General features: G+C 44.8%; 1 protein-coding gene across 2 annotated transcripts in view; it reads left to right on the top strand.

The window, feature by feature from the left end:
• The window catches only part of SOX5 (SRY-box transcription factor 5), a 609684-nt gene that overhangs the window by 524460 nt on the left and 69946 nt on the right, over positions 1-15278 (top strand). For both annotated transcript variants that reach the window (XM_054988760.1, XM_054988759.1), the window contains exon 10: positions 9074-9251. In XM_054988760.1, coding sequence (XP_054844735.1) covers positions 9074-9251 — 178 coding nt within the window. The remainder of the gene's footprint in view (positions 1-9073; positions 9252-15278) is intronic.

Here is a 15278-nt window from a genome sequence, read left to right as displayed (position 1 = left end):
CATGGAATTCAATACCCTTCCGCTGTGTGATCGGAGAAAATGGCATTTATTGACATGCACACTTAAAAGAGGACTTCTCAGAACTGCCCTAAACCAAAAGAGGTCTCAGGTTTTTTTCACAGGCATCTCCATGGCTTGATGTGTTACTTACATGAAAGCGCCACCTAATATACCAAATATAGTACTACTACCAGTCAGCCTCGCCTCAAAACACAATATGTTTGAGTCCGCACGTGCCTGAATTGCTCATCCAGTAATTACCTGTCACTTAATTATTCATGTCTCGATTCCTTGTAAACACATGAAGCGGCTTTAAACTGAGTCGGATCGCTAGCCCATCTGGCCCAGTGTTGTACTCCAACTGGTAGTAGCTTTTGAAGACTCCCTCACACACCCTTCCTGCGTGGAATCGTTCTTGAAACTGTTGCTGTCTCTATAGAGCCAGAGTGGTGTAGTGTTTGGGGGTATTGTACTAGGATCTGTGGGGAAGGGCCTATGGCTCTACGATATGCAAAAGGCCCCAGGTTCAATCCCCAGCATATCTAGTTAAGGGGATCTCAACTTTCCCTACATCCTTCTCTCCTTCAAACCCACTAAACAACTTACCTTTTATCTGCCCCTCATCTTCATCCACATTTATTAATTTACTCCATTTATATACTGCCTTTCTCTACAATTGAGGACCCAAAGCAGCTCACATAATTCTTCTTGCCTGCATATTATCCTCACAACAATCGTGAGAGGTAGGATAGGCTGAGAGTGTGTGACTGGATCAAAGTCACCCTGTGAGCTTCCACAGCAGAGGGGTGATTCGAACCTGGGTTCCCAGACCCTACTCTGAAACTCTAACCACTATACTACACAGGCTTTTGTGGAGAGGGGCTACTGATGAACAGTAGCAAGGAGCTGGACTTGGGTGAGTCAAGCAAGTCATGTGATATCAAGCCATCTGGCGGTTGCTTCTGGGCTTGCCCCCAATGAGTCCTCCCTCAAAGTCCCCAAAAGCCCTGTAAAGGGCCCTGTCCCATCTCCCTGCTTTTTCCTGGCAGAAACCAAGCCTGGAATACTGGCCTGTTACTTGTTTGCCTAAAAACAGCCACTAACAACAGTAGATAAATCTACAAAAACTCTTGTAATTATTTTGGGTTTGTTTTAACCCCCAATGTATTTTTTTTAAGATTTCAGATTTTTCGGCAAACCTGGGGCATTTTTCAAGCGTGTAGTTGGATCTGACTTGTCCATTCATGGCTCGAGTCTCCAGATTTAAGTATCCACAGATCAAGGGCACTTTACTATTAGTATATAAGATATCTAAATAATGACAATTATTTTGTTCCCAAACATTACAACAAGTGTGACATTATTAAAAGGCACTGACCTAATGGAACCACATCTCATCACGGAAACAACATGAGAGATACGTTCATTTTGAATCTGAAGTGTTGGAGCGAACTAGCAATATGAATGAATTGTGTGCAGGGAGTCAGAGAATCAAAGCTGCGTGAGGCCATTGGTCTGTCAGGGTCACTATTGCAATTCTGACTGGCAGCAACTCTTGGGGAATCCCAGGCAGAGTAAGTTTTCTAACTGCAGGATATTGCTACGTCCATGCATATAAACCATGATTTCCCCTATCTGAGGACTGAATTGGTACAGTCTAATCTAGTCCAGGATTCCTACCAAATTCTGCAACAGACACCCATCTATCTATGCATTTGAATCCCTCCTTTCCTCCAAGGAACCATACATGCCCCCACATTTTATTCTCAAAACAACACCATGTTGTTGGTCAGACTGAAAGAGAATGGTTGTTTCCGTCTGCAACCTTTATGGCAGAATGGGGTTTTCAACCAAACATTATAACCACTTCACCATACTAATTTCAGGTGTGTAGCTGTCTTCGTCTGCAGTGGAAGAACAAGATTTGGATCCAGTAGCAAATAGATTTCCAGGATATGACCTATCGAGAGCCACAGCTCCCTTCATCAGCAGCTCTGACTCTCGAAAGCTCATGCCTTGGAAATCGAGTTGGTCTTTAAGGTGCTACTGGACCCAAATCTTGCTCTTACACCACACTAGATAACTGCAACCCTTGAGAACTGCAATTGTACCTTAGAGGAGCTTGCACTGAGATTATTACTGTGGGCAAGACTAAAGCCTCAATTACTTCCCTAAACTCTAAGAATTCTGCCCTAGCAAGACCAATGTTTGCTTAAAAGGACTTGTTGGCAATCTTTCTGCTTAATGTCCAAATTATTTTGTATGTATGTGTGTGTAGAAGGGGTACTTTTTGTTAGCCAAATATGCCATTTTTTCAATGAAAACAGTTTGTAACCTTTTTCCATGATTACATTTTGTTTTTTAATCACATCTGTGTTTATATTATTTGGGGGGGGGGGGAATCCTGGTCTTAACGTCTTCTATTCTCAAAGCATTTATCTTGAAGCCTGCTAGAGAAATAAATGTTTGACTTAGCTGAAGACTCTCTGTTTTGTTGCTTGGATTCGGTTTAGATTGGACAGAGCTTATCATTGATCTGTCTTAGAAGAGAAGTTCTCAAGACTGCTGTAGACCAAGCATTGTTAACGCAGATAGCCTGAGTCAAGCTTCTCCATGATAAACGAAGGACCTCCCACCCAAGAAGGGGGGGGGGATAAAACAGACGGCACTACTACTACAGATAGATTTTAATCCTAATTTGGTTATGTGAAAGCCTGGGACCATGACAGCCAGTGTGGTGGTGTGGTTAGAGTGTCAGGCTATGATTTGGCAGACCCAGGTATAAATCCCTGCTGTTACCATGGAAGCTAAATCAAGATGGGTAGCCATGTTCATCTATAACAGTAGAAAAGAGAAAGAGATCAGTAGACTAACAAAATTTGTGGTAGGGTATGAGCTTTCATGAGCCTCAACTCACTTCTTCAAATACAGGTAGAATATGAGTCCACCTGTCCGTACATCTTGGTGAGTGGAGTGATTACAGAAGCTGAAGGTCATTTACCTGCTCTTGTCATTCGGCATCTGAAATCACTCCACTCTCCAAGATAGAAGGACAGGTGGACTCATATTCTAGCTGTATTTGAAGAAGTGAGCTGTAACTCACAAAAGCCCATACCATACCGTACCATACCATACCATAAATTTTGTTAATCTTATAGGTGCTACTGGTCTCTTGCTCTTTTCTACACAGAAGCTAAGTTTGCAAAAATTTCTGTGTTAGCCTTCTGTGCACTGCCTCTTCCCCCAGTTCATTTTAAATCTGTATTGGGAACCATAGTTGGGTATTAGATAGATGATGTTAAAATGTTCAGATGTGATAATTAGCCACCTCTTCCGGCTGTGGTCTTGTGAAAGCTCTAAGAATTGGAAAGGACAAATGGTTATACAAGTGAAATAATACCACATTGGTGTGGCTTGTTTGCTTACAGTTATCAGATGACGGCCAAGTGTGCGTGACCTGCCATTAATTTACCATTAGCTTTAAACACACAATGGCAGTGAATAAAGGAGCAAGTTCGAGGAGCAGCATTTGTCAAATCCAGAACGTTTGCTTTCACATGCCTTCAAAAAAGGCTATTTTTTGATCTGAAAAGTAATTAGACGTAACAACTGGAGAACTTTTTTTTAAAATAGTCACTGCCCTCCCAGGTTTCTGTTCAAGTAGGACCATATCCTAAGCCACTGCCAACAAAGTAACCTGCAAAGTGTTGTTCAACCAAAGACAACAGAACTTCAGAGGCATCAAAAGTGAATGTAGATGTTTCAAGACTGTGACACTGAGAGATCTCTGTCTTTTGGTGCTACACCTCTGAAGACGCCAGCCACAGCTGCTGGCGAAACGTCAGGAACTACAATGCCAAGACCACGGCAATACAGCCCGGAAAACCCACAACAACCATTGTTCTCCGGCCATGAAAGCCTTCGACAATACATTGAGTTTTATTTACTTATTTACAAACATTTACCCCACCTTTCTGCCCTCATAGGGCCAAAAAGTCAGCTCACAAATTAAAACATTGAATCTCATCTTTAAAAACCATTAAAACCAACCAAGAAACACATCATTAAAACAACTACAACCAGAGCTAAAATAAATGCAAGACATATAAGCAACAGTTAACACGTTGAGGAAGGAGGAAGGATCACTGAAGGAAGGCGGAACTAAACAAACAAGACTTCACCCACTGGTGGAGGATGGCAACAGCAGGAGACAGACCACTCTCCCATGGGAGAGAGTTCCAGAACTTTGGAGCCACTACCGAGAAGACCCTCTCTCAGGTTGCTACTGGTGGGGCGGAATCATTGAGGTGGAAAGTGGTTGTGGAAGTAGGAGGTGGTAGTTGTTGAAAATGAGTTCCAAGAGGCATTTTGATCTGCTGGTCTTAGAAGGAAGAGGCAGAGGCTGAAAGGCCTATTTTTTCTTGGTCTTGTTAGTCAGCCTTGTAAGGATCTGAAGGCTTCATATTTTTTTTCCTTGATAATTTCCCCATTTAGTATTGTGCACATATCATCCAGATTGAAGGGCAAACCACAGTTGGTATTGTATCTGGGCTGATGGGTTTGTCTCAGGTGTACTGCCCATCAGTCAAATAAATATTAGGGCTGCATTTGGACCTCATTGACTTTCATTCCATGCTCAACCTGCATATTTTCATTGGAGACCAATTACAGTGCTAAGTAAGGTCTCCTTAAAGTCAAAGGGACAGCTCTCAGGATCACTCTGGGAGAAGCTGTTTAAAGAATGCGGCTTTAATACTTTCATAGTACTATTACTATTTCCCCTGGTTTATAATTATTCTGCTTATGCACCAGCCGTGTCTCAGGAAGCTCAGTGATAATTTATTTAAAGTTGACTTTTGTGATCCAGCTTTTCCCCAGATCCCAATGTTTATTCAGTAATAATTTCTGATTTAACTGTGACAATTACAAAAGCTTAAAAAAGTAATCAAGTATATGCAGATATAATAAAAGTACCTGATTCAGAATCTCGCTCAAGATAATTGAAAGGAAGTAGAATAGTTTCAGTTTTGCCCGAGCTCTAAGCTGCTTGCTTGAAGAAGAAGCCAAGGTTTAAACAGTACAGCTTCATACATTTCAGAATGCTGTATGGGTGAAATACCTGCGAATCATCCTGTGTATTTGACGTTAAGGACAACTATAGGCCTGTATTTGTAGTCTGTTCTACTGTCATAAATCCAGAATGCAACTACTGGAGAATCATTATACCACCACACTAGCCCTGTTTGCATGGTACAGTGAAAGCGTATCCTGCCTGTATATGCATATATCTGTTTGTAAGGAAGAGCAAAAAAACATATTTACTGTATGAATGAAACCAAAGAAAGAAAGAAAGAAAGAAAGAAAGAAAGAAAGAAAGAAAGAAAGAAAGAAAGAAAGAAAGAAAGAAAGAAAGAAAGAAAGAAAGAAAGAAAGAAAGAACTGGACTCCCTCCAGTTGTGATTCTCCCCAGCTGTGAATTGCATAGAGTTGCTCTAATTGACTACCCCTCCCAGGGAAGCTTGAGGGACCCAACACGTGCTCTTCACACGTAATTCATCTTGTGTAGTTCAGCTGTGAGTCAGTCCATTGATCCACCTTGTCCACTATTGTGTACTCCAATGGGCAGTTGTTCTCCAGGATCTCAGAGGGGTCTTTAGTTCCTAAGACCCTTTAACTGGAAATACCAAGAACTGTAGTTGGACTTTCTGCATGCAGATATGAGCTCTGAGCAATGCTGCTCCCTAACTGCAACGTAAGTTCAGAGAAACAATCCATTTAATTAGTTCATTTTTAAAAAATACTGTATTGTTATCCGTGTGTTCGGGTTCATTGGTGGCACCGAACCATGATCTGTGGGTTCGTTATTTTGGCGGGGTTCATGCCCATGTCTAGTCAAGACTCACTGGAAAAGTCAATAATGCTACAAAATTTGAAGGCAGTAGGTAAAGAGGAAGACCCAACGTGAGATAGATTGACTCAATAACGGAATCCACAACCTTCAAGTCTGCAAGATATGAACAAGGTTGTCAATGATAGGATGTTTTGGAGGTTGTTCATTCATAGGGTCACCATATGTGGGAAGTGACTTGAGAGTGCATAACACACATGGAATTCCAGACCATATAAGTGGACAACTAGGAGGAGAGGAAAAGAAGATAAGGATCACTGGGGGCAGAGTTGTAAAACAGTGGGCCCTCCATGGACTACACCAGTTATTGGGTAGGGTCGGACCCCCCCCCCGAGTCAGTTCGGCCAAAGAGAATTCAACCCCCAGACTTGTCATTCCTTTTGTAAACTACTTCTTACTTTCTTGAAACACCATGACAGTTTCACAGATGCAGTTTTGATACTGCATTTTTTCTTACAAGAAATGTTTTTGTTCTAGAAACAGGCTCTTATGCCTTAAATAGAAGTTGTCACATCACAAATAAAAGCCTCTGTAGGAGCAGCAGAGTGTTTCGGATGGGGTGCTGCTCCTATTAGCTCTGTCCTGGCTCCAGCTCTAGCAGAATCTAAAGAAGAATATGCACATATTGAATTAGACACATCTCCTACAGTGCTAGGAGCTGAGGAGTATTCTTAAAATGGAGCAATGAGATGCAGGTTAGCAGGTTAGCATGACACCTCAAATGATAAATGCTCTCCTTCGGGAGAAAAGGAAGAAAAAGGTGTCTGTCTGTAGGTAACTAACGCTGACATCACAAAGCTTTTGTATTTTAAAGTAATTTTATTTGCGTTTCCACAGCTTGGCTATATATACCTTCATTGCCTAGTTAAGATTTTATTTCCCAATACAAGCAAAGATACAAATCAAAGAATGTGAAAGTTCAGCTCATACAGACATCTCAGATCTCGGATTTGTATTTAGAATCTTCTTGAAGTGCAAATTCCAGTCAGATTTGGGTTTGTTTTCTTTTGGCCAACAAGAGGGAAATATTGACGTTGCTGAGCTCTGGGGTTCCGCAACTGTTACACTTTCTGCTCCACTCTCTCTAAACCTCAGTAGTCATGGTGTGCCGTGGTGCAGTTGCCTATGTGCCTATGGTGTGCCGTGGTGCATTGGCTGTTTGTAGCTAGATGTACAAGCAACTTACTACTCTAGCTGTAATCCTGAGCAGTACAGCAAAGAGGTTAATATTTTTTCAGATATCCTTCCCCAGCCTCCTAGGGAGGGGTAGAGTGGTATGGGGTTGGGGTTTGTGGTACACATTCCCTGTCCTTGATGATGGTGATGATCAGGGCTTTTTTTCTGGGAAAAAAGGTGGTGGAACTCAGTGGGTTGCCCTCGGAGAAAATGGTCACATGGCTGGTGGCCCCGCCCCCTGATCTCCAGACAGAGGGGAGTTTAGATTGCCCTCTGCGCTGCTCCAGCGGCGCGTAGGGCAATCTAAATTCCCCTCTGTCTGGAGATCGGGGGCAGGGCCACCAGCCATGTGACCATTTTCAAGAGGTTCCGGAACTCCGTTCCACCACATTCCTGCTGGAAAAAATCCCTGGTGAATATGTCCCTTCAGGACAACTTAACACCCACTCAAAGTGGTCTGCAAAGTATGTTATTATTATCCCCACAACAATAATCATCCTGTGAGGTGAGTGGGGCTGAGAGAGCTCTGAGAGAGCTGTGACTGACCCAAGGTCACCCAGCTTGCTTCAAGTGGAGGAGTCGGGAATCAAACCCGGTTCTCTAGAGTCCCATGCTGTTATCCACTACACCAAACCCTCATTCAAACACACTGCAAAGTGTTAGGGGGGTTCTTAGGCCAATTACCCACCTTTTGATGCTTAACTTCCCCATAACATTCTGTGACTGTGTGGCTATCACCACACGTCGGCATTTGGCTGGCAATGTGATAGAAGTAGCCAGAACAGGGCCAATGGGAGCACTAATGTACCCTATTTCACCCTGCTGAATAATTTTTCAAAAGACAGCCTTGTACATTAACAAATGAGTGCTGGTTTACTGAATTTTGGGACATTTAAAGGGCCCTGCCATTTGCAAGCAGCAGGAAAGGGGCCCTTTAAACTTCAGCTGCCAGGCCAGGGGGATCCCCCCCACCTGCCAGATGGTTTAAAGGGACCTGCTGCTTGCAAGAGGCAGGGAAAGGGCCCTTTAAACTCAGACCCGGAAGCTACCCAAAGCAACCCGAATGCTTCAGGAAGATTTGATTCGGGATTTCCAAATCGGGGCCAGCATGCTGGCTCTGATTCGGAAATCCTGAATCATTACAGATTGGGTCCGATTTGGGTGTTTTACATGAATCGGAAACCCAAAGTGCATACCCCTAATAAAACTCTTTATAGTTTGTATCAGGTATATGTATCTTTAAATTAGGTATATGTATCTTTAAATTAGGTATATTTATCTTTAAATTAGGTATATGCAACTTTAACTGTAGAGGGTTTGTATATATTCGGAATGCTCTTTAGAGTTTATCAGATCTTTATAATATTTATATAAACATTGAGTCAGTTGAGCACACTGGTTTGCAGTTGTTTACATATAGTTACAATAGCTTTGATATTAATTACATTTCTTGATATTGTTGTTACATTCTTCCCTCGATTGTGGGTTTCCACCCCTTGTCTTGTTTCCTTTATAAGTAAGCAAAAAACTTTTCAGAATTTAAAAAAAATTCTGGCAAAGGGTTGCCAACCTCCAGATGGGACCTGGAGATATCCTGAAATTACCACTGCTCTCCAGACTTCAGAAGATTGGTTCTCCTGGTCAAAGTGGCTGTTTGGGCATTGTGTCTCTGCTGAGTTCCCTCCTCTCCCCTCCCCAAGCTCTCCCCACACTTCAGCCCCAGAACTCTAGGAATCTCCCAACTCCGGTTTGGCAACCCTATCTGGCACTAGCAATTCACAGACAGCAGAACACCGAGAGACCTTTATGATTTGACCACAGGTTTCTGAGGATTTCTGTTGGTTATGATGAATTCACTGGTTTTCCTTGAACCTCCCTCTCCACCTGAAAATATAGTTGCCTCGCCTGATACGAAAGGCTGTTTACAGCTTCAAAGGTAGCTCTGGCCCAATTGATCTCACCCACTTTGTCCTCTTATGCTCCTTTTAGGATGACATGGCCCAGCCGCTGAACCTCTCGGCAAAACCCAAGACATCAGACAGCAAGTCTCCCTCGTCGCCAACCTCTCCTCACATGCCGACTCTGAGAATAAACAGCGGGAATAGTTCCCTTAAATCTTCTGTGCCAGCAACGTTAGCTAGTCCTTCGGCCAGAGTCAACACAATAGGTAAGCTTTTTGTCTCTCATTGTTTTGGTAGAGGGGTCAAGGTTGCCACCCCAGAGATGGCCTGTGAGGGCTTGGCCTCCTCAGGATAAACCTCAGGTCCTTTCCTTGAATGGCTAGCTTGAAACAGACTTTCAGACAGCCTCCCACTCTCTTTTAATTTGCTAGATATGATCTTTCCTTTCCTACTTTGTGGTATGTCTCCTGCTTTTAGAATCCGCACAGTCTCCCCCCCCCCCTTTCAGTGAAATGTAGATTTTAAAAGACTGTACCTGTAATGAGAGATAATGTAATTGGATAAAAGCTGTGAGGATGGCTGGAGTTGTAAAGGTCACTCTTGTGAGGAGAATTAATGTGTTATACCATTAATAAGCCATGGGAACTGCGGACCAAAAGATAACATACTTAAGTTATTGTTAATGACATGGACTGCACGGCCGTATATCTTCATGCGACAGATATAGGAAAGGGACTTTTTGAGGTTATGGAATGGTATTGCTGTGCGTGCTGTGCTGTCTTGGATAGCGGAGACTAAGGAAACTTTTTCGGAGGGTGGGTTGCTGTTTGATCTACAGTCATGGGTGGGAGAAGTGCAATCCTATACAGAGTTACACCCTTTTAATCCCATTGATGTCAGTACACTCAGAAGGGTGTAACTCGGCTTATGACTGCAGTGTACTCATGCCGTCCCCTACTGACCACTTGTAACACCAACAACATGAGGTCATGGTGGCTTTCACTCGGCTATTCACTTTCTCATTCATCTGTGCTGAGCGTAGGGTTGCCAGGTTCCCCTAGGCAACTACCAGAAGGTTAAGAGGATGCAGGGGGCTGGGTCCTTACTCCACTCCTGTTTCGTGTGCACGTGCACGCATGCTCCCGTGCGGGGTGTGATGACATCACTTCTGGTTACTCTATCTGGGGCTGATTCTTGGAGTATTGGCCCTTGTACAATGTCACGGCTTCTGGTGAAAAATTATACCATTGCATGGTGCACCAGAAATGATGCCATTGCATGGTGCATGGGAGCATGAATGTGGCCATTTGTGGCCGACAGAAAGTGATCTCCGGGGGGCCTGCCTCCTCATGCAGATCTCCAGTGATTTGCAGGCAAGATGCAAATTCCTGGGTGTTTGTCCACCACTGGCTGGTACCTGGCAAGCCTAGGGGAGCAGCAGTTGCCCCTGGGTGAGTAGCTGAATAGCAAAATGTCTTATTGCCCCACCCTTCAATGACCAACCATCTTCTCACCACTCTTGGGGCCTCTTCCTGTCCTTTAGAGGTTCTACTACCAGGATGTTTTTGCCAGCTAGAGAAGAGAACAAAGAATTCTAACAGCTTTGCATGTGCTTTTTATATTTAAAGCAACACTTGGGTATACACTTGCTTAACACTGAACTTAGGAAGAGTTACTTCCAAATACTTAGGGACAGGATTTTATAGCACAGGCAGTAAATGATGAGTTCTTGGAGAAAAGGGCTGCTTTGGAGGGTGGAGCTTCTCACATTATACTCCACCAAAGTCCCGCCTAGGGTTGCTAGGTCCCCCTGACAACCATAGAGAGGGCAGAAGAGGGCACAGGTACGTACCATTAGCCATCCTCATACCCCACGTGATGACATCACTTCCAGAAGTGATGTCATCGCTCAGGACATAGGGGCATGCATGCGCTTCACACTAGGGCCAATTCTTAAAAAACCGTCCCTTGTGCAATGCTGATATCATCACGCGTGTTCACAGGAGCCTTTGTTCAGGCTGCCTGCTGATAGTGGGCAATATTCAGACGGCTTCCCACCTCCCACTGATGAACAGCAATCACTGGGCAGAGAGGCAAATCGCCAAGACTTTGTCCACCACTGGCAGGCAACTGGCAAGCCTAGCCCCTCCCCTCCCCAAGCTCCACCCTCAATTCTCCGGGAATTTCCCAAACCTGTCATCCACTGTCGTTAACCCGATGTTGAGGAAGGGAACATGAGAAAGCGTGCTGTTCCTAAGATCTTCCAGTGAGACTGGTTCTAGAGACAGAAGAATGTCAACCACCATATTAAAGATAAAAAGCTGCCCTGCAGGAGAAATAAAAGCGTTAGAAAGCACTAGCCAGCAGGCTATAGAATAATGCAAAATAAAAGCAACTGTCTATAAAAGTCCAAAGGGGAGGTGAAGGCCTGTGCCATACTCCAGAAGGGAAACATTTGTGGCCATCCAGTTTGGTCCTGGGTTTATTTTTCCCAACAGTACTGGCTCTGAAGCATCTTACCTACCTGTCCATCATTGTTAAAAGTAGAACTTCCTGTGTTTCTGCCGTCTGCCCCCTCCTGATAAGACTCTACTGCTGCCTTATCAAAGCATACCCAAGAGGGCCTTAAAAATATCAGCCAGGATAGGGGGTGAGGGCTTGAAACATGTCATCTCACCCCCATCTGAAATACAAGGATAATAATATTGGCCTACTTTGCAGGGCTGTCATAAAGACTACAATGAGATAATGTGTGAGTAACACTTGGAATACTTCAGGTAGGTAGCAGTGTTGGTCTGCAGTAGAACAGCAGGATCTGAGTCCAGTGGCACCTTAGAGACCAACCAGATTTTCAGGGTATAAGCTTTCGAGAGCCAAAGCTCCCTTCCAGTGCCAGATCTAGGCATGCGGGCACCTGGGGCAAACTTTGCCCGGGTGCTCCACACGCTTGCATAGTGCGCACTCCCAGAGCTGCGTGATGACGTCACGCAGGGGCAGGAGGCATGCCCGCTTGGGCGGCCAGCTGGCTGTTCCAGTGCCCAGTGAGCCGTGGAACTGGCAGCGGCGCGGGCGTGCGCTGGGGTGGCTGGCTGGCTTGCCGCACGCGCAGGACCTCCCAGCCCTGCACTCAGCCACCTGCACGGCAAGCCAGCTACCCCAGCGCACGCCCTCACTGCTGCCAGTTCCACGGCTCACCAGGTGCTGGGGTGGCCGGCTTGCCACGCAGCCGGCTGAGCACAGGGCTGGGAGGCCCTCCATGCGGTTCACGTGCCCCACTGCCCTGTGCCACCCGCGCAGCAAGCCGGCTGCCCCAGCACACAGTGAGCCACGAAGCTGGTGGTGGTGAGGGCATGTGCTGGGGCAGCTGGCTTGCCGCGCTGGTGGCTGAGCGCAGGTCTGGAAGGTCCTGCATGCGCAGCAAGCCAGCCGCCCCATCGGTGGGGCTGGCGAGGGTCTCCCAACCCTCTGCTCAGCCTCCCGGGTGGCTGGCAGCTGCGCCCGGTGCCCCCTCTTCGGCGGCACCAGGGGCAGGCTACCCCCCTGCCCCCCTCGATCTGGCCCTGCTCCCTTCAGATACTTGCAATGCTGAAAGCACTATACAAATGCTAATACCACTAAAATAAATCTCACTCTTTCCCAATACAGCTTGGCCCTCAGAATTCCTTAGCAAGCGCAGGCGTGCACCTACTGTGCTCGGCACCAAAAATAACTAACCCATCGCCTCTCATCCATCTCAGTTCTTTTAAATGCAGCTTGGCAGTCTCCATTGCTAAATGCATTTTGTGTAATACGGTTCCCTTTCCCTGTCAATGATTTCCACCAACCCTAACCAAAATAATAATAATAATAATTTACATTCAACTGGCATCTATATTAATCATTTCCCCCCCTCACTAGCATCTTGGCAGCTCCTGAAAAACATAAGGGTTGCTTGGGGTTTTGGGTGGTTTTTTTCACTGCCTGATGCCAAACATTCTCAAAGATACTAGTGCATAGAGAAAAAAAATCAAATAACATGGAGGAAGGCAAGGCTTCTGGTTTTTAAGCAAACTCTTCTAGAAAGAGAGGATAATGCAATTTATAAGCATCATACCTGCTGTAATCCAGGGCACCAGGATGTTTGCCAGCAACCGTTCGTCAGCTTTACAAATATCATAGTTCATTCACTATGGATGTCAACTTCTAAGTGTGCAGATTCATCCCCTCATGTCAAATCTATTATATTCCACCTATCGGTTAAAAACCTCCAAGGCGCTTTACAATCATCAGTCGAAACAGAACAATAAAATATGAAACAGAAAGCAATAGAGCAGAAGAATTTAAAATCGGCAAACACATTACTACAATGAGAGAGCCAAAGCAACAGCCAGCTGCCAAAAGAACCTGGAGCTTGAATTAAGAGTTGAGACCAAATTTCACAAACTGACTTGTTCAATTTGGAGATCTCCATTTCAAACTCATCGAGAAGTGAACCCCTTAACCTCTGCTTTGCACCACTTCCTCTTTCTTCTTCCCTATTTTTTCCAGTTAAAATGAATGCATTTTTCAGCATTATTTATGGTGTATGTAGAAATGATGAAAGGAACAGAATTCCCAGCAACCTCAGCAAAAATAAGGAGAACCAAAATCTAGTGATGGCAGCAAACACATACAAAATTTAAAAAGAACTTTAAATGGTCATATCAACTCATCCATAGCATGAGTAAGAATAAAGTGGGTGCAATACAAATGTTTGCGGGGAGGGTTTTTTTTAAAAAAAAAAATGGGGTGCCACCACAGAGAAGGCCCATCTCCATTCACAGTCCAGCTAATGCGTAAAATCAGGGATTCCAGGAAGGTGATGCTGCCTTGGGAGGAGAAGCCACAACCTGGATGGTCTTTGTGGTGTTATCGACAACGTGGGAAGGAATTCCTCTCAGAGGTAGAGATGGCCATGAAATGGGAAAAAACCAAAACAAGCATTTCATGTTTCATCACATTCCATGAATCACGAATCACAAACTTTCATGAAATTGTCCCATTTCACGAAATGATTCATTAGTTTCGTGATTCGTCAGAATCCAGGGCACTTCAATGGCCCCCTTCATACCCAGAGATGCCAAACTTGCAGGGAGACTTCAACAGGCTCTCCTCCACCCACCCTCACCCAACAAGCCAGCAAGAACAAATGCTCTAAATAAGAACATAAGAAAAGAATATTAAAGGAAAAAAAGGTATGCCTCAGTCAAGCTAGGCCCCGAAGCCAGGCAATGACCTGAGACCGGGGTTGGGTGGGGTGGAGGAAGGCCAAGCAAGGCCAAGAGCTGAAAATAAGAAAGAGGCTTTTCAGTCTCTTTTAAAGCAGCAGCAAATCCAATCGAAATCTCCCAATTCCACTCTCACTCCAAATCCCAGCAACAGGTCCTCCCTCTCTCTCTGTCTACTGGAACTGAAAAGCACGAGGCAGAGAGCTGTGTCTTGTATAAGAGATGCTCACATAGAGCAGAACAGAAGGTCTTTGGTTGGCAGACAGACCTACCTAACAGGGTTTGGAGGGAGGAGATTGGTGTTCCCATGGCTACAGAAGGCCCATCTTCTCAGTTGCCTAGGGGATTAACCCCCTGCTCCTTGCTGTATAGGGCAGAAAGGAAGCTCTCCAGTTGGCAGAGAGAGCTGCCTATCAAGGTTATGTGGGCTAAGATTGGGGTTTCCAAAGGCAACAAAAGGTCTGCAGACATTCCGGGCCTATGTTGCCTAGGGAATCAATGGATCTGCACCAGCCTGTCTGGCATCACGAATCATTCACAAATTGAACGAATGGGCCCCAAAAGTCATGAATTTCATGAAAACTGAAGCCCCACAAAACGCATTTTGTGGAACACGAATTGGCCTGATTCATCACGGAATTTGATTTGTATTTCCATTCATGCCCATGTCTCCTCAGAGGCTCCTGTACTATGAAAATCATAAGAACTGATACAAAGGTAGTAGACTGCAAATGTGGAGTCATATTTCTGAATCTTCTCCACATTTTAAAAAAAAATTCTAAGTAAGGTTTTGTGTAGCCAAATTTCTAATATGATAGAGTACAAGCAGGGAACTTGTTACACAGTAGGTTTGCCAAGTAGAGTTGCCAGACAACTGGCAAGAAGTCTGGGAGCAGAGACAAGGTGGCGTACCTGTGACACCAGCGATGTTGCCAATATCGCCACATCACTTCTGGGTACCAGGAAGTGACAATGTGTAGCTGTAGGAATCACTGTGAACATTGTGGTAAAATCATAGAGTTTCTGGCAGTTCCTAGAGATACCCTT

This window comes from Eublepharis macularius, chromosome 9 (assembly GCF_028583425.1).
Source record: "Eublepharis macularius isolate TG4126 chromosome 9, MPM_Emac_v1.0, whole genome shotgun sequence".
Classification (NCBI taxonomy): Eukaryota; Metazoa; Chordata; class Lepidosauria; order Squamata; family Eublepharidae; genus Eublepharis; species Eublepharis macularius.
Note: the sequence above shows the minus strand (reverse complement) of the source record. Positions and strands in the feature narration are given on the sequence as shown.